Source organism: Antechinus flavipes, chromosome 6 (assembly GCF_016432865.1).
Source record: "Antechinus flavipes isolate AdamAnt ecotype Samford, QLD, Australia chromosome 6, AdamAnt_v2, whole genome shotgun sequence".
Taxonomy (NCBI): Eukaryota; Metazoa; Chordata; class Mammalia; order Dasyuromorphia; family Dasyuridae; genus Antechinus; species Antechinus flavipes.
In genome coordinates this window covers 65,884,174-65,904,850 of record NC_067403.1, presented here as the reverse complement: position 1 = coordinate 65,904,850, position 20,677 = coordinate 65,884,174, and the positions used below count along the sequence as shown (strand labels likewise).

The 20,677-nt window shown below is 32.3% G+C and overlaps 2 protein-coding genes across 4 annotated transcripts in view; one reads left to right on the top strand and one right to left on the bottom strand.

Annotated features, from left to right (window-relative positions):
• The window catches only part of LOC127540564 (malate synthase-like), a 53,505-nt gene extending 48,170 nt beyond the window's left edge, over positions 1-5,335 (top strand). The window contains exons 15-16 of one of the 2 annotated variants that reach the window (XR_007948225.1): positions 784-885; positions 3,319-5,335. Coding sequence is in view for 1 of the 2 variants with exons in the window: in XM_051965334.1 (XP_051821294.1) it covers positions 784-790 (7 nt within the window). In the remaining variant the exon portion in view is untranslated. Of the gene's footprint in view, positions 1-783; positions 1,038-3,318 lie in introns of those variants that run through there. The other variant, XM_051965334.1, reaches the window with a different exon arrangement.
• Positions 1-20,677, bottom strand: part of NAA15 (N-alpha-acetyltransferase 15, NatA auxiliary subunit) — an 82,726-nt gene that overhangs the window by 7,661 nt on the left and 54,388 nt on the right. For both annotated transcript variants that reach the window (XM_051965331.1, XM_051965332.1), the window contains exons 11-17: positions 20,180-20,349; positions 15,352-15,504; positions 14,255-14,383; positions 12,707-12,920; positions 9,284-9,477; positions 7,323-7,431; positions 5,359-5,457 (exon numbers count right to left, since the gene is read on the bottom strand). In XM_051965331.1, coding sequence (XP_051821291.1) covers positions 5,359-5,457; positions 7,323-7,431; positions 9,284-9,477; positions 12,707-12,920; positions 14,255-14,383; positions 15,352-15,504; positions 20,180-20,349 — 1,068 coding nt within the window. The remainder of the gene's footprint in view (positions 1-5,358; positions 5,458-7,322; positions 7,432-9,283; positions 9,478-12,706; positions 12,921-14,254; positions 14,384-15,351; positions 15,505-20,179; positions 20,350-20,677) is intronic.

The following is a 20,677-nucleotide window of genomic DNA, read 5'->3' as shown; positions in this document are numbered from 1 at the left end:
AGCTGTGGTATATGAATATAATGGAATACTACTATACAATAAGAAATGATGAAAAAATTAATTTCAGAAAAATCTGGAAAGACTTGGACAAACTAAAATGAGCAGAACTAGGAAAATATTGTACACTCCAACAGCAACATTATGTGATCATCAGCTAGGACAGACTTGGCTCTTCTCAGCAACCCAAGTCTTGATCCAAGACATGTATCCACATCCAGATAAAGAACGAATAGATTCTGAATGCACATGGAAGCATATTTTTTTCACTTACTCTCTTTTTCATTTTTTTCCTTTTGATTTGTTTCTTTTACAACTGTGACTAATATGGAAACAGATTTTATATGATAACACATGTATAACACATCAAATTGTCTGTCTTTTTAGGAATAGAAAAGAGGAGGAAGGAAAATTTGGAACTCAAAATCTTGTAAAAATGAATGTTTAAAATTGTGCTGATATGTAATTGGAGGAAGAAAAATAATACTTTTCTTTAAAGATCCCTTTAAGGGTTTGGATGGATAAGAATGGTTCTTTGCCATTACTTGAACTTCCTTTGCCCAAGTTTTTATCACATCTTCCTCAAGATAACATTCTTTATGACATTTCCTATTTGGCCATCATTATCATGTTGAAGCTTTACAACAGCCTGGCCTACTATTGAAGAGTAAATACATTCTTTGGTGGGTAACACTTAACTAGAAAGCATCTGACTTTGCAGATGGGTAAGACGATAACTTCTTCTGGTTGTACTAATAATGGTTCTTTAATTTGATCACTTCTCAGCATGTAGATTACTGGAGTATGACATGAAGCACACAACTAACAAAAATTTCACTACAGTTTGCATTTCCCTACGGAATTCACTGTACTAAGGGGCAAGCTAAGGTAAATAACTTTCAAATTCTTTTACAAACAAATAAACCAAAAAAAAAAAAAAAAATAGTGCAAAGAATAGACTTTCTCCCTAATCAATTTCCTTAAATGATGGATTGTCATTTCATAAATCAAATAAATGTAATTATATACTGATTTCATAAGGCTTTTAATTTGATTCTCATTTATAAAAATATATGTCACATTAGAGGAATATAACTGAAGAGCTGCATTACATTAAGTAAAAATTAACTGTTCCAAGTCATTTCAGAGGGCAGAAACGTAATATATATTAAGCTGTGGCTCACAAGCTTCAGTATTTGTGTAGAGAGAGATCAGTGAATTTGGGATCAAAGGACCTTTGGTCAAATCCTGGCCCACTGGCTACTTCTATGCTTATCAGCAAAATTCACTTATTCTCTTTTTACTTGCAAATCAGTAGTTCTCAAAGTGTGGTTCTGTAGGTCCTAAGATCTTTCTTAGAGATCCAAGACATTAAAACCATTTTCATAATAATACAAAGGTATTATTTGCTATTAAAATACTCTTTTCCCAAGACATTATTTCAATCAAAATATCACTAATACAGGGCAGCTAGGTGGCATTGTACCGGCCCTGAAGTCAGAAGGACATAAGTTCAAATCTGGCCTCAGCCCTTAACACTTCCTAGCTGTGTGATCCTGGGCAAGTCACTAAACCCCAACTGCTTCAGCAAATAAAATATATATCACCAATAGGTTGAATGCAAAAGCAGGTAAAAACCCAGATGTCTTCTATTAAGCCAGAAATTTACAAAAATATGTACAATAATGCCATTCTTAAAACTAATTTTCCCCCATTTTGGAAAAGTAATTTTTAACTTCATAAGAAATGTTAATTATGTTAATATGTAAGTGATCTTGGATATTATTTTTTAAATGAATTAGTATATAACCAAATACTGCTCTTTGGAATCCTCAATAATTTGTAAGAGTGTGAAAATTCTATGATCAAAAATGTTTTAAGAATTTTTGAGCTAGATAATCATAACAATGCTTTTGAGCTCTAAATCAATACTGTTAGGCTGAGTTCCAAAATTTGTATCTGTAATTTGGAATAAGAAATATTGATTAAATTTACAATAATGAATTGGGGCTCCTACAGCTCATACACAAAATGACTAACAAAATATACATTTATTTTACGCATAGATTAATAAAGATTTGTTTTTTATAAAGTAAGAAGTTGCATGCTGTCAATTGTGATCAGTATATTATATGTTCAAAAAAACTGTAGAAAGATGTTACACAGGGAAACTGATATGCCAAAACGTTTTTTAAAATTAAAATTTTTTTTAAAGCTAACATTCACAAGGAACCAAAATACCCCTTTTTGCTGCAGAAAGGACAAAAATTTGGAATTAATTGCAAATTAAAACAAATAACCACATGTAACACTCATTTAAAAGGCAAACCAGGAAAAGAAATGCATAAATAAAACAGCAAACAAAGGACCCGTGGTTTTCCTGGCTTTGTAACTTATCCTGCCGTTATATTTAGTACACAAAGCTAATTTCTGATATGTTAGATATTGCAACTTAGTAAAATAAGGAGCTACAGAAATAAGAGATGTGATCTAAGGAAGGAAAATGTGGGATCTATGATTCCTAGCATAGAATTATTATCCGAAAGAATTGAAAAAAAAAAAAGTCTAAATAAACTAAGCGTTCAAGCACCTAAAATTGTATGTATGTTGGGCTCTATGGAGGAGGGAATAAGAGTTTTATTTGCCTGCTTTTATACAGTACCAATAATTCTTCCTTTTCGCTGAGGTTGTTTCAAATCCTTATCTTTGAGGCATATGAGGAACAAAAATTTTAAGTCAGCTCTGGAATCTACATTGCAAAGTACAAGTTAACTCTGCTTTATGCACATATCCATTTAAAGATATCTTTCTGTGATAAATTGAAATCTCTCTAGCACGGTGCTCGCTAATCTTTTTCCAGGTATATAAAAGATGTTGCGTAATGTATACAGCAGTGAATTTGAAATTAAAGAACATTTATTAAATCTCTCCTAAGGAGGAATTTCTTTATATATACCTTGTTCCATTCTTCTAACAACACTTTACAAAACAAACATTAAGGGGAAATTTTGCCTGAAAATCAAATCATGTTTTACATACATTAAGGGGATGGATTATTTAATAACCAGTGATCTTTTTATAATGAGAATTTATCCCTTAATGTATTTACATTGTAAGTTTATTTGCCTAATGTATTTACACTACACATTTACATTGTCACATTCAAGTTTTTGGCAACAATTTACATTCAACTGATTACAATGAAGTCAAAATGTTTTTGTTTTATGAAGATAATAGTGCATATTTATTATTATAAGAATCACTGACTACTTTCACTGACTGAATTCTGTTTCATAAAGCATTTCCATATGTCTTTTTCAGCTGATGAATTCTACCGATTACCTGAAGCAATAACATAGCTAAAGTTAATGCTTAAGAATTCTAATCTTCACTTCAGCTAGCATTTTGCCTGTGTCAATGCATAGTCTATATGCATTTATACTTTCCATAACTCCTGCAAGAAAAATTAGTCAAATGAACAAGACACATAATCTTTATATATTTAATAAAAGCACACACATACCTAAATATACCAGAGTTTATTCGTGTTTTAATGGGAAACTGCACAAATATTCTGGAATTTAACATGATTTTTATTGGATCTTGGGACCAAAATTTTTCCATGGCTCAAAAATTTAACAGTAAAATTTGGTGCAAAAATAAACATCAATTACTGTTTACTGCTATATACCTTTTCAGAAATACAATGACCTAGTAATAAAACATGTATGTGTAAAATATTTAGGCAAGGAATCCCACTTGACTAAAACTTAACTTCTTTTAAGGTCACTTCAAATACTATCTTTCTGATTCCACTTCACAACTCACTCCCTCCAAACAAACAAAATGAACAAATAACAGAATTAATCATTTTGGTTCAAAGGACTATTAGAAGTCATACATGACAAGTTCCTACAACAGCAGGAATTTCCAATGTAATTACATAACATTCTTTACAAGTTATCCAACTTTTATTTGCAGACTTCTAATACTAAAAAATTCACTACTTAATAAGGCAGCTCAATCCATTTGGAGGATAGCACTGTCAGAATGTTTTCCTTATATTAAAATTTAAAGTTCAGTTATTTTTTTTAAATAAAATTTAAAATACCATTCATAGTTGGGGAAATTTCAATGTTAACTTGACAAAAATTCTTTAGTGGTTTTGTTATTTGGTAGATTTTTTTTTTAATTTCCTTCATTTTAAATGTTGTATTCATTTAAATCTAATAAGAGATTACTAACTGTAAACTGTTTCTAAATCCTGAAAACTAAAATTCAACTCCCTTTTGTCATCTTAAAAAAAAAAAAAAAAAGAAAAGAAACCTAGTGAATTAAAACATGTCTACAAAATAACTCTTGACCTGACATTTAAGAATAGCACACTGCTGTATATAGAATGTTAAACTAGGAATAGGGACACCTAGGTTTGAATCCCAGCTCTGATAATTATGAACAGTATAACTATAATCATATCATGTAACCTCAACGTATCTCAGTCTCCCTATCTGTAAAATGAAGAAGTTGAACTAGGCAACCTCTAAGGTTTCTTCTAGCTTAAAAAAATTTTTTTATGATTCAAACACCAAAACAACCGTGTTTTAAATATTATATTTGCTTTTTGTGAACATTGATTTCAAAGGTTTACTTTGATGAAATTTTATTAAAGTAGTTAAATGATTCTTCAAATATTATTTTATTCCCGATAATACTGGTACTAAGTTATTAACCAACTTCCTAAAAATTCAGATTTATCAAACAAATAGATCGGAGAACAACTATGATATACATCTTCCAAAAGGATTCTATGCTAAAACAAAATCACCATAGCACCTTGAAATAATAAATTTCTCTAAAATAGGAATAAGAACTTTTAATGCATTAATGTGCCCTTTAGGCAATCAGGTGAAGCCAATCTAATCCTTCTCAAAATCATGTTTTTAAATGTATAACATATTTAGGATTACAAAGGAAACCAATAACATTGAGGGTGTCATCAAAAATATTTTTAAAGCAAGTTTAATATTTAAAATAATACTCTCTAAAAAAGCTTGAATTTATGTATCGATTTCATGCATAATTCAGTGCCATATATAGAGTAAGATGCTCAAATACTTCATCTGAACACATTTCTGATCAAACATAACTTAATTTTAAAATGTAGCTATTAGACATAAATGACGAACATTGCTCTTCCTCCAATTACTATTCAATTATTATTCCATATAATATATAAGAATGTACATTATAATTAAATTATTCAATACCTTGAGGCTTTTTCACAAAGCCTCATTTACATTATTAACCAGGAAAATTGCTGTAAAAATTATCTCTCTTAAGGAGTTAAAACCTATCACATACCAGCACTGAAGAGGCGAATCATACACTCATGAAGCCAAGGATGACTGGAATCAATAGCAAATGCCCTCTTTACTGATTGTAGCATCAAAAGAAACTTTTCTATAAAAGAAAAAAATTAGAAGACATTAAAAAATGTTTTACAGATGTCCTCAACTCTGTTCTGTTGTAATGAAATTACATTTTTATTACAGCATATTATTTGAATCAAATGATACCTCTCATCTATAATGCAAACTAAATTAAAAGGAAACGAGGAACATCAAATGGTATTTCAGTAAGTATGGAAATTTATTCACTATCAGGATTCAGCAATAAGTGAATTACTCTGAATATAGAGTTATATTTCATTACAAAAGTTTTGGTAAAGAAATAGTAAAGCTTTTTGTAATGCTGGGGAAAATAATCAGGAAAAGCTTATGTGCTTGAAACTCAGTTGCCATGTAAAAACATGATCTTCCTTCTAATCCTTCTCACTACTTAAGTCATGGACAGGTCCAAAACTGAGCTGTCTTTTCAAAGATTTATCAGCACTGACTCTGTTTTTGATATTCTAATAGACTGCTCCAGCATCAAGATTTTCGGAGTATCTTTTTCTTCTACAAACCAGAGAGGCTACATTATAGAGATGAGGAAACCATGTACATAAGGAACAATCTTTCTATTTTTTATATAAATAAGTATAATGTCTTTTGTTTTCAGTATTCAAACTTTCAGGTTCTTCAACTTTACCACTTTTATGCAAGTTGGTGAGTTAGTGAAAAACTGCTACTCAGGCTAACAAAGTTCTGAAATGTTTTTTCTGTAGCTCCCATTGGACCCAAAGTTCTCAATAATATCTATGCAGAGGGAAGAGTTCTTCTATTCTACATTCAAAGATTACATAATCCTAGTATTAAATGCCATAGACTCTTAAAATCTGAAGAACTTTTCATCCCAACATTAGAGATATAGGAATAATTTTTAGGAAGCAGGGAACTAGTCTGAATGAGCTCTAAGGAATAGCTCAAGCGCCTATGATTTGCTTGTTCAAAATCTTGTTGTTAAAACAAAACTTATAGAAAATGACTGGTAGACATGTAAGGTATAAATAAGGGCCAGATAGTATAACATGATCTAAGAAAACCACTTCCCATAAAAGAATTCTAAAAGAATAGTAGCCTGTCTGGGATTCAGTCCTTATCTACAAAATGCAAGGATTCAACCTACATATCCTCAGAGGTCTTTCAAGCTCTAGAACTATGGACTCCAACAGCCTGAAAGGATTTCCAATTTAATTCCCTGCCATACTTTAAAACAAGATTCTTTATTCCTCAATTCCTAATTAAAACTGGTAATTATCATTGACTTCTCCCCACTCTCACACTTTACATCCAGGCAAGATTAAAAAAAATCTTCCTTCACACTTTGTGAGAAATATGCACTATTTCTATTCCCATTGCCACAAACCCTAATTCATGCCATAACCTCAAATATGGAATACTCCATTATATTCTACCTAATTTAATACATATTCCCAGTCAAAATTTTTATTGGCTACCTTTCTAATTAGTTTCTAATTAATCATTATTATTCTAAATTAATCACACTATGCCACCAACCTAAGTGTTCATTACCCAAAACATATGTTGTGCTTCTTCATGCTAGTACCATTCCTAGAAATTCCCTGCGTTATGTTTCTGTTAATAAGAATACTCTAAACATCTAACATAAATGCTATTTCTCTAGGAAGGATAACCTGATTGCCTATTCTGATGACCTACATTTTCTCTGAAATCCTACAACACTTCCTTTGGATTGCTCAAATGGGAATTTATTAAGTTCTCTTATCCTTAGTATCTACTCTCGGGTCTTATTCACAATAGGTATGATTAACTATGCTAGAATATATCATACCTGTCAGGAGATTTTATCATGAATGACTTATGTAGTTATCATTCATCTCAGAATATACTTTCATCACTTACCTTTCCTAAAGTAAATCTCAAAGGCAAAAAGATGGGTCTCTATCTTGTTTTTTACTAAGTTCTTCAATGGTGTTAAAAATTTAATAGCTTCTTCCAATGGAGCTTCAACCTAAAAATGAATGAATGAATAAAGAAGGGAGGAAGAGAGGGAGGGAGGGAGGGACGGAGAGAAAGAGAGAAAGGGAGAGAGTGTCATACCAATAATTTAATAACTCTGATCACTCTTAACAACTCTTGACTGCATATTTGAACATTGTGTTCAACTTATTTATAATGCTTAATTTATTGAAGTGGCTTTAGATAATATTCTTTTTAGACACATTTTATTAGTCAGGTACTTCTTACCAAAAGTCTGTCTATTCATCTAAAATTCCTTTTTGTCTAACAGGATAACAAATTATAATATTCAAGGATAAATTCTTAGGACTGTGTGATGGTCAATTCATAACCTGATGAAATTTCTTAGTATATGAATCAAAATGGCATGGGATTAAGAATTTTGCAATCAAAAGCAAAAATTTACAAAGAACAAGGGACATGGGCAGCTAAATGATACAGTGGATAGAGCACCAGCTCACAGTCAGGAGGCCTTGTGTTCAAATCTGGCCTCAGACACTCAACACTTCTTAGCTATGTCAACCTGGACCAGTCGCTTAAACCCAATTGCCTCAGCAAAAATAAATAATAAACAAACAAATAAATAAGGGACTTTAAATTTCATGGGAGCTTTAAAAGAGTTGATGATAATGAGAACATAAGTGTATGAACTAGAGAGGGGGAAATCAGTCTTTAGTGCACCTGAAAAACACAGGATGAAGAATTTCTCTACTATCCATTATAACCATCCATATGTTCAGTTCCATAATCCCATTTCTAAATATATATCGCATTTGAATACTCTATGGAGACTCTTGAAAAGATGTGCTAAAAATAAAAATTTTAATTCCTCATAAGTCAAAAAGTGAGGGACTATGGGTATGGAACACTGCAAAAAATGCTCATCTTTCATGATTGTTGGTTAGTTCTGCTGAACTTTCTCCTATTCTTCTTAGTTTTAAGTAATGGATTACTGGGAGGCGAAGGGGAGAATATTGGGAAATGAAGGCAATTTAAAAGCAAAAGAAATCAATTTAAAAAAAAAAAAAGTTACTGGAGGGAATTATTTTGAAATTATTTCAAAATTAATTTCCAGGTCCTGACATAATATTACTATGGTAAACTTTAAGAGAACATATTTATATTAATAAATTGATTCTTTGAATGTTTGGGGAAATGTAGAGGGATAGTGGAGAAGTGAAAGAGGAACAAAAGGAAAGAGGAAATAAAAGGAAAGGGAAGGAAAAGGGTGAGAGAGAAAAGGGGAATAGGAAAGAAAACAGGGGAGAACAGAAGAGAGAAAAAGGAAAGGAAGAAAAAGGGAAAGATAGGGAGAATATGGTATAGGAAAATATCTGAGAGCTGTCTTAAGCCTCAGTACACAGACTTAAGTTCAGAAAGCCTTAATTAAGTTGCCAGATCAAAGACTAGTTTAGAATAGCTTTTTTAAAAACATCAGCAATGAGACCTAATACATGTACAATAAGACTTCTGTTTGTGTTCATGAATCTGTTATGGAAAACATAAGGAAACAGTCCTTGAGTTTAAAAAGTAAAGATTACGTAAAGGGTGTTTATCAATAGATTAAAAAGTTACCAATGAACAAACAGCCAACTTGAGTTTAACAATTTTATACATTTCCCACTTAAGTGGGAACTTAAGACTACTTCAGACTAGTCTATGTTCAGATCACTAGATATTATTCAAGTTTTAAATTTGAAATATGGAAAGAAGATAAAAAGAAATGGGGATACAGAAGCAGAATAAAAATGAAAAGTAATTTCTAGATTTCAAAATTTCTAATAATGTTGGCTAAAGAAGAGTTAATCTTCCATCCAATTATGCTTAAGACTCCTAACAAGTACCTTGGCCAGTTTCTCAGGGATAAGTTCTTCTTTTGGACCTCCAATTTCCTCATCATCATCATCCTTCTTCTTCTTCTGATTTCTCTGTTGCTTCTCTTTCTCCGCATTCTTTTTCTCTTCTTCAAGTTGAGCTTTCTTTTGGGCTCTTCTTTGTTTATTGCGTAATTTCTTTAGCTCTTTGTCTGACATGTTTGCTACAAGTATAAAATTTTTAAATGATTATGACTCTTTTTTGAAATTTTGGCATCCTAATATTATTTCAATTAGCACCACCATTCTCTCAAAAAGTGTTTCATGGAAAAAGAGGACACAAACACACACATACACATACACAACACATTTTAAGTGAAGATAGATTTTTTTTTTAATTTTGAATTTCATTAATGTATCTCTCACACATGAGCTGGCAATCACGAACAAATATTTGAAAGGCCATCCTATTCAAAATTACAAGCAATAAATTATTTATTTGTAATATTAACATTTGATGAAGTATCTCAAAATTTTAAAATGTTTCACTATGAAAATTCAAAAACAAAGGAGAAGAACAATCCAAACTGCCTTTACTTTCATGTTTTCTTTCTTCCCAATCAAACATTAAATAACAATGAAAAGTAACCTCAAAACAAGTAAAAAGTCACAGACAAAAAAATAATTATGGAAAGAGGTACATTTTCAATTTATTAGTAGTTTCTATTTAATGGCTGAAGATAATTAAAATTGTCTTAAGATTGTATAATGATTTATAATGTACACATCTAAGAAAAATAAATCAAGAATCAAAGTAATTCATGGGCAACAAATGTTGGCAATCTTCTATTCAATGACTGAAGATAATTAAAATTCTCTTAACAAGACTATATAGTGATTTATAATGTACACATCTAAGTAAAATAAATCAAGAATCAAGGTAATTCATTCCTTGCTGGCAATCTTCCCACATGAAAACTGCAGCCTTAATTGGATAATTATTTCAGTTTTCTGCTTTTCATATACAGAAAAAGACATCAACTCCAGATCATAAAAGTTAGTTAATCACACCTGTTTATTTTGCAGATGAAAAAAATGAGGCTTAGAGGTGAGGTGATTTGTCTAAATTAAGAAAGCTAATGAGAGTGCAGGAGTTGTAGCGTGGGTCTACTCATGAGTCCCAAGCCATGTTCTCTCAACTACACCATGCTGATACTTTTGTTAATTTTTACTTCTTGATTCATTAGGATGCTGATTCAATTAAAAAAGAATTGGGTAATTAATGACATGCCATTTATAATAGACAATTTTAAATTGGCAGTGTAAATTGTCTCAACTTATATTTTTTTCACCTTATACTGGCTTACTCATTTATCACAAAAATAACTTTACTCAGAACCTACATATACAATGATAAAGTAAGCCAGCCATTTACCAAGAAGTTTCACGATACCAACTAAGTCAACTTTATGTCACGATACTTAAAATAATGACTTTAAAAGTGTTCCTTAGTTAAGAGAAATCCTCAGCTCCAAAAAGAGAAAATAACTCCATACTCTGCTGTGTTAAGGGATTTTTCTGTGCTCACGTAGGTGTTCAAAAATAGACTTGTTGCCAAAGTTTAGTAGTAGCTATCTCATTTCCCTAAGGATATAACCTCCCTGGCATAGAGTGATAGGTTTGGGCTTGATGGCACTGAAAATAATAAACAAAATACACACCTAAATCCTAAAATCTGAAAAATTAGAATCAATTTAAAACATCAAGAAATTCAGCACTCTACAATAAGAAAAAGCAATTTAAATTTCAAGATATGTGTTTTCAGTGCTCTCTACAAGATCATTACTATCCACTAATGTAATGGTTTCAAAACTTTTCCAAGGATTCTTCCTAAAACAGTAAATGTGAATTATTTAGATATTAAAAATATGTATATGGGATTGATATTCAATTTGAAAATAAGGCTAACATCTTTTTGTTCCAAAATTTACCTATCATCTATCTCAGGGTATTCTATGATTCACAGATCTCCAGACCTTCCAAAATTCCATCATTGGTGTTTTTCATTATTATATTTCAAATTTTAAAGTGTTTCATAGTCAGATTACTTTAGAAAACAATCTAAACCTTCACAAAATGAATTCTATGATTTGCATTCAATAACGGACGACAAGATTAGAGGTTGTCTGAGTGTGTGCATATGCTATACATGAAAGATAGCAGGAAAAAAATTGGCAATGGCTACTTTAAATCAATCTCTGTGTGTTTCTTGTGAGGTAACACTAGTTGTGGACAGAGAACAAGACTGCGAACCATAATGACCAAGGACAAATCCTGTCTCAGATCTTTGCAGACTCTGGACAACTCTCTCATGTTCTCAAGTATGAGAGAGGAAGGAAAGGTGCTGAACTGAATTGACAGGAGCCCCTAGAACCTCCCTATGCTGTATCTAGTTCACATTTTTTCCTTAGATAAGCTCAGAACAGAATTCAACATCACTAAGGATAAATCTCATTTAATGGATAGAAGAGCCAATGGCCCAAGAGTGAAAGGAGTTGCCCACTGACCCTTAGCCAGACAAGGTCAATATCGGGCTCAGAGCCCAGGTCTCCTGATAACTAGCTTATTATTCTTCTGATTATTTCAGGTTGCCTTCTCAGCAATTTCAAAATTGACACAGATCAACTTTGCAAAACTATGCTTATTTCTATAACCTCTGTTCAAAACTAGCCAAAAAATTAAAACTGCAGTCAATTCTCAATGACCCAAACCCCATTTTACCGATGCTACTGACACAGCTTCCCGCTGAAAAAATGCACCAGCATAAAAGACCAGTCTTAAAAGAATAGAAGCCTTTACAAGCTGTTCAAAAGCTATTCTCAAGGGTCCAGATAAAGGGACTGAATGACAACTGGGCTTTAGGGTTGATCATTACGGGGATAAAGGTTACTAGAAAGATATAGCATGCAGAAGTAGAGACAGAATTAGGTGATTCTCTCCACAAGTGAGAAAAACCATTTGCAGTGGAAAAGACCAGGCTGGGAAGAAAGAAACCCAGGACAATTTAGTCCCAGCACAAACACTAACTTGTTATAAAGAACCACATCATTTTTCTGGGCATGCAAAAAAATAAGGGCGTGAGACAACATGGTATCTAACGTCTCCTGAAGTACTAATGTGATCATCTTTTCTACACGTAAAATTATGAAATTCAAAAATACTTAGTTAATGTTACTGGTCATCATTAAAGTAAGAACTGATTCCATGAATAAGTCAGAAATAGAAGTGTAACTGAACTGTGATACATTCATTCACTTTTCAATATAATACACAAAATACAACATTTTCACTAATGGCATCCCAAAGACAAAATGTGAAACATACAAGATAGCATCTATATTAGTATGCACACAAAACAAGAGTAAACCAAAAGAAATATGAGTAATCTTATACCTGTATCAGCCTCATGTTCTTTATTCTCATCTGTTAGTGGGTTATCATGAAGTTTCAAATAGATCTCTATAGCAATCCTTGCTGCCTTGAAGTAAAACGGATGCTGTCGAAGTACATCTTCTAGTTTTAACAAGTCCACATAAGACCTAAGTGTAATCTTCCTCATACAGTACGTATGAAAGTCAAACTGGTCATCAGTGATTTCTACAAAATGCTAACATAATACAATGTTCTTTAGCAAGTATTAATGTAGGAAACAGCCGAAAATATAACAAAAACAACCTACAAAATTCTGGAATTACTTTGATTTCTTGTCATAAAAGAACTGGCAAAATGAAAGCCAAATCAAAAGTTCACAGTAACTCAAAATTTACAATCCCCAAATTGTACTGTAAAGGACATCAACCACAATAACCAAAAAACAAACCCTAAAATGTATTACACACCAGGAGTAAAATACAAAGGAAAAAAACTCCATTCATTCTGAATGAACTATAGTAGAGACACTTCTTATCTGGAAAAATGAAATAACAGTGCAACTAAGAAACTCTATAGAAATTAGAATTAGTGTTCTATGAATACTGCCACAAATACTTCAATAGAATTGAGAAAAATGGTAAGGGAAACACTGATGGAAAAGTAAATTGGTTTATTGAGCATTATTAACATTAGTATAATCTATCACCAAGCCCTCTCAAAGGAGAAAATTTGGGCAAGATTCATTTAGAGTTTATTTACCAATTAAGTACCCTCTCCTATTTCTATCCCTGTTCCAAAGAAATGAACATTCTATTTGGGGGGTAGAGGGGATAAAAAGGAGGGAAGGAAGGAGAGAGACATCACCCATACATAAGAGAAATAAATGCAAGGTAAAAACAAAGTAATTTGAAAGATGGAGGGGTTGGAGTTAGGACATACTAACAATTTAAGGGAGGAGGAAGGGGTCAGAAAAGACCTTGGGTAAGGAGTTGCAATAGAGCTAAATTCCGAAGAGGGAGGCAAGAAGAAGAGGGAAAGGAAAACATTACAAGGATCTTTCTTGGGAAGGAAGGGAGGTGCAGAAGGTGGGGAGGGACACGGATTACAAAGGCAAAAAGTAAGAGATGAAATGCAATATAATGTGGTATACAGAGAGCTAATTTGGCAAAGAGGCTGATCACAAGAAAGAAAAATAAAGTTTGGAAAAATTGTCCCGAGCCAGATTGTGAAATGATATAAATGTTCAATGGAAGAATCTGTATAAGGAGAAATAAAATTTCCTGAACAGAAGAATGATATATATAACTATATATGTGTGTATACATATATATATATATATATAGCTAGACTCATGCCTTAGAAATTATCCATTTGGCAGCTGTGTCAAGTATAGATTGGCAGTGAAATCCAAAGAAAATTACAATATATCTATGAAATCTTTTTTTTTTTTTTAAATCTAATTCTACAAGAACTAGAAAAAATATAAAAGGGACTATTAGGGGGAGAAAAAACAGTGTATGTCAAAATAAAATTTCAATGAAAAAATTTCAAGACAAATCTTTTACTTACTCTCTCAATTTCATGACATTTCTTAAGTGCTTCACCAAATTTATTCATTGCCTTATATGCCTGTGCACATTCTGTCTGGAACCACATACACTGCATTTCATTCAAATTTTCCACTGCAGATGTTCCTTCCTATTGGAATAGCACAAAATACATTAATAAACACTAATATTTTTATTGTTTCACTGAATTCTGATCAATTTTGCAAGAATCAAGTTTTTTAAAGAAGCTAATTATCCCCATATATTCAGGGCATATGCAAAACATAAGCAAAATTCTATTTCTAGCCTATACAAAAATAACTGTAGTTTTAGTAAATGTTATAAGAGCTCAAAGATTACCTACACATTTGTCACAGATGTAGAAGGATTTCTAATAACTGACCTCTCAGGCTCTTGCCAATGTTAAGACTTTAAACAAAGACTTAAGAACATAAAGAATCACAGATGTGTTTAGGAATGTAAGAGCCTACAAATAAGTAGCAATGCTTTTCTCATGTTGACTTATCTGACTTGTTTTTTTTAATAAACATAGATTTTTCTACCAATTTTTTTTAAAAAGACAGAGTATGATTGGTTCTAATAATTACACAGTACATTTGAAATCAAAGAAAAAAAATTAAAAATACAAAAGCTAATTCGGTGAAACAATTCAAAATTATAATTCTGGGATACTGAATGTCCTAAATCAAGGATGGCAAAAAAGAATAACAACTCTTCCAAATGCTCATAACTCAATGAATTGGAAAGTTTCCAATGACTTCAAAATTAATCATTTTAAGTAGTTTTAAGTTATCACTCAGCTAATGTTGCAGTAAAACTAATCAGAAAAGGTCTGAAAAGAGACTACTTTTATGATATGTATGTTTGTACATATGTATGTGTATAGACATACAGATTCTTTTAGAAACATATACTTTTCTGGAAATTAGAATTATTAAATACATTAAAAGTAAAAATAATTTTTTTTTGTTTATAAAAAAAAATTTAATGTTGCTGACTAATGACAAATCAAATTCTTCCTGATGGGATATTATTTTTGAGTGGAAAGAAAATGATTATGACAGAAATCAAAGCATGTGATAACTGATATATACAAACCCTTGTAAACTTAGAGCACATTTCTTCAGCCTCTTTAATCAGGTTGGCTTTCAGCATGTACTTGGCACATTTGGAGTTGATAAACCTGTCTGCGGTATCCAGGGCCTGAGCTTCATCCATCCACCTAGCAGCTTCCTTAATATTGCCAGCATGCTTACAAGGAAAAAGTAAATGAAACATAAGAATGACAACTTTTTAAAGGACATAACATTATTTAGCAAATGAAAATTTAACAAAAGAAAGCAAAAAAGTAGTGTAAACAAATATAAAGAAATAATTCTCCTTTGTCACTAGCAATCTCAACTGGCTAATTAGTGAAGTGTATTTTAGGTTACTTCATCACTTTGAGAATTGACTTTTAATGTCTTCTCTTTTTACAAGATATTTACAAGCTTATACTTAATAATGCTTGTATAAGCATCATTATCCCAATTTTAAACAAAAGTAAATTAAGGCTCAGAAAGGTAAAGCAATTTGTCCTTAATTTTAGAACTAGTGGAAAGAGGCTAAAGTGAAACGCAGGTTACTCAGCTCAAAATTAAATTCACTTTACATGTTCAAGAAGCATTCTTCTCTGAACAGAATGTCACCAAATATTACTTTAGGATAATCCAACATCCTAGTCACATACAGCAAGCACAAAGTAACAGCAGGCTGTGCTTAAATTTTTATTTAAGGCTTTTTATTTTCAAAACATATGCATAGTTAATTTTCAACATTCACCCCTGCAAAACCTTATGTTCCGATTTTTTTTCTAACTTCCTTTCCCCCCAACCCTTTCCCTAGATAGCAAGTAACCCAATATATGTTAAATATGTGCATTTTATATATATATTTCTAAAATTATCATGTACACACATTTTTGAACCAAAAGTAAATTCATAATAAACTGTTTTCTTTTCCCCAGCATGACAAGAAAAACAAAACAAAACAAAACAAAGTAACAGCAGGGTAATCTTAGATCTTTAGAATAGCTTTTTCTTACTCCTCTAGCCCAAACTCAGTAAGTCACGCCTTAAGGTGTGTCAGTGCCCACAAACCTGAGGAGTATCTTATAAACAAAGCTTAAGTGTTAATATTAAATATGTTCTGGATATCAAAGTTTTTACCTACAATTAAAGATACTTGTGAACTTAAAATATTATCTTGGTAATCAAACCATTTAAATTACTTTTCAGAGAAAGTTTTTTAGGCTGCTACTTTGTATCAGTCCAAGATATAATATGTAAATTATAAGAAAAAAAAAAAAAAAAAGCAAAACTGGACGGGGGACACCAGAAAAGTTAGCAACTTAGAGTTTCTACATAAGATTTTCACAGTGCATCATTTAATTTCAATTACTATGAAGTATGACAACATGAAATTCACAGTCACACAAATACTTGGCCTAAAAACAACTTTGTCAAGGGACAGGAATAAGCAAGTTTATTTAAGCACATAATTTCATATGATCCTTATAACAAGTCTGCCTGGGAGGTAAGTATTATTATTGTGGAAACTGAGACAAAGGGCATTAAATAGTTTGTCCAGGATCACATTAGTCTATGTGATGACCATCTGGGACTGGATCTGAAATTAGGGTTTCTGACTCCAGGTCCATCTCTCGATCTACTGTAATATCTAGCCACTTTAAGAAAATACATCATTTAAAACTGAACATATCAAATTAAACTCAACATTCCAAAAAATAGCTATTCCTCATCTGAAATTCTGTTGAGTTCACGGCCATTCCCACAGACACCCTGGTCATTAATTTCAATGTCTTTTTCCACTCTCATTCCAACATCTAATCAGCTGCCAAATTTTGTCATTTCTGTCTCCCTTATATGTCTCTCCCTTTTTCAGATCTCATTTTATAGATGAAGAAATTAAGCCACAAGGAGGTATTTTATACATAGTTACATGGCTATTACATTGTAGAGGTAAAATTTAAACTAAAACTTTTGGACTCTAAAATTGATGCTCTTTCAATCTGAAGTTGAATCCTTTAACTGTCTTCTGTTAGTCCTTGATCAACCAGTCAATGAAGGGGCACTGTCTAATTATTAGTATTCAAGTATTATTAGTACCAGAAAATGGAGGACATTTAAATGCCAAAAACAAACAAAACCATACAACTATGTTCCTCAGTCACCAAATGTGACATTCTAATAACATTACTAGGCTTCTGGTCTTTCTGTCAAGATGGATGCCTAAATGGAAGACAAGTCATCGAGCTCCCATTTACTGTTAGTTCACAACAGATTGAATAATTATCTGGCAATTCAATTAGAAATAACTGATTCTTTCCACCCCAGAAATGCAGTCAACTCCAAGTCTCTTGTATGGCCAAAGGTAGTCAGGGACACATGTATTTACAAGGTTTTATATTTAAAAGAAGAGCAGAGGGCTCTCTTGAGAAGTCCAACTGAGTAGAGAGGAAGCCAGTGACCCACACAATGCTGATTTGTGAGAAGCTAGAGAGCTCCTTAGGAAGTGAAGTTCAGAGTAAGACCTAGGGAAAAGGTCTTTTAAGGAAGTCTGATGACCCAAAATTGCAATGCAACACTGAGCCTGGCCCTGAAAAAAGGTCCCAATTTAGGAACTGAATTAAGTGTAAAAAGAAAAACTACAATCCAAAGGCAAAAAATAATTGCAAATCTAATACTATTAAAACTCCAAAGAAAAAAGGAAAAAATATGTTCCCATGGGACTAAGAGACTATCTAGAAAAAAATGAAAAGAGTTAAAGATCTTAAATAGAAAGAAACTTGGTATTTTAGAAGAAAATGTAGTAAACCTTACTCAAGAAATGAAATCTGTGAAAACTAGAATGGCTCCAAAATCAGAACAATGACATTATGATAAAGCAAATATAAAACAAAATTGAACAGCTAAAAAAATAGAAGAAAATGTAAACTATCTCATATGAAAAATTGACCTGGAAAACAAGTCACAAGTAATTTTAAAATTTCTGGACTGATTGCAAACCATGATTTCACATTAAAAAAAAAAAAAAAAAAAAAAAAAGGACCTAGACACTGTATTCAAGAAATAATGAATGAAAACTGCCCAAATATAGCAGAATCAGAAAGCAAAGATAGAAAATTCAAAAAGTACAGTCCCCAAAATATCAGTTAAAATTCAAAGCTCTGAAAAATATTCTGCAAAACAGAAGGAAAAAAAAACGTTTTCAAGTACCAAGAAATCACTGTATCATACAAGATCTGATAGCTTTCTCATACAATCCAGTAGCAATCTTGTAATAATATTACATTCTAAAAGGCAAAAGATACAGGTTTACAACAAAGAACTTATCCTTTAAATTGAATATAATTCTACAGGGTAGAAAAATGTACTTTTTTCAAAATTGAAGACTTACAAGCATTTCTTAAGAAAACACTAGAGCCGAATTGGAATTTTGAAATACAAACACCAGAGGCCAGAGAACCCTTATTTGAGCAAGTGAAAGAAACTACATAATAATAAGGGATAAAGAAACTAAGTATCCCTTCATAATCTTACGGTCTTCAAAAAATACTGTGACTAAATTAAAACAACCAAAAAAAGAAAAAAGATCCTAAAAGTCTGCCTACCTTCTAAGGGTTTAAAGAGATAAGAGAATAGGGGCAGCGAGGTGACACAGTGGATAGAGCATCAGCCCTGAAGTCAGGAAGACCTGACTTCAAATCTGGCCTCAGACACTTAACACTTCCTAGCTTTGTGACCTTGGGCAAGTAACTTAACCCCAATTGCCTCAGCAAAAAAAAAGAGAGAGAGAAATAAGAGCATAAAATGAGGACTACACTAGCATAGAATGAACAAAAGAACTATTTCTCACAAGAAAAATATACAAACATGGAACAAGAGAATATGAACATTAGATAAACCTCATTCTAATTTCCTGAGATAGAGACAATATTTAAAAGGAGGCTAATACTGTGGAAGACATAGTCACAAGTAAAACAAAAGTCCTCATTCTAAATAGAGGATTAAAAGAGAAAACTTGAAGGTGGGGAAGGAAGGAGGGAGTAAAAGCAACTAGAATCTAAAGAAATACTTTTGATTGCCTCTTAGACAATTGGGGCAATGACTGCATAAATTGCACAAAATGAAAGCAAAGGAATGGAATGGAATATCATTGTGCCTTAAAAACCAAAACAGACCATTTCCAGGAATAATGGCAAGTATGAACTGACAGACTGAAATGAGCATAACCTGGAAAAAATAACATGGCAAAAGAAAACCAGAACCCTGAACAAATCAATGACTGAGCATGTCTCCAGAGGACTTAGGAGGAAGCATATAACCTAACTCTTGACAGAGAGAAAAATGGGACACAAAAGGCAGAGACATCCAATTTTGGACATAGCTACTCTGTGTATTTACTTTATTTGGCTATGCTTATTTCTTACAAGGATTTTGTGCGGAGGTTTTTTCCTGAGGTGGGACAGAGAGGCTTTCTTTCAATTAAATAAGTGGGGATAAGGGACTATCCTCGGGAGAACTAGTAGTAGTAATAATGTGAAAAAAGGGGGGAGAGGGATGAAACGGTTTTTAATGCAGAGAAAAGAACAAAAGGAAGGAATGAAGCACAGATAAGCTGGGCAAGTCTAAAATATAACATGCAGAATGTCTGTCTCTGATGTGCATGCGTGCGTGCGTGTATGTGTATGTGTGTGGGGGTGTATAGACACACACACACACACACACACATACATACACACAGAGTAGTGTAAACTAGTGACTTATGATTTCATGTAGAATCTGTTTTTAATCAAGTAAAAAATTTTTTTAAGTCTTAGAGCTTATAACATTTGGAAAAGAATGATGGCAAAAATTAATTTTACCTTATAAATTTTAGCTTTCACAAGAAAGAGTTCTATCAATGTAGGTGTACTTTCTATAGCAGCATTTATATATTCCAAAGCAATAGATGGCTGCCCAATTTTGTCATAATGCTGTGCCAAATAGTACTGGACCCAAAGTAATGTGGTAGGAGGCTCTTCCTTGCCATCATCTAAAGGGAAAAACAGAACATATCAACATTTCCCTACATGCATTAAACTGTAGTTCAAACTTGTATAACATCACCTACATAAATATACTTTTTCTACACAAATTAAAAGCAACTTCATAGATCACATAGCTAATGTGTCAGGCAGGACCTTAAGTCTTCCCAACTGAGACCAACGGTGCTTTCCTAAGAAGGATTGCTTTGAGGATGAGCTAAGACACTGAGAGGTTAACTCAGTCACAGAGCCAGTGAACTAGAAACTGAAGCTAGGCGTTCCCAGCTTCCAGTTTAGCACTCCATTTATTAAACCATACCAAACTTCATTAAGAAA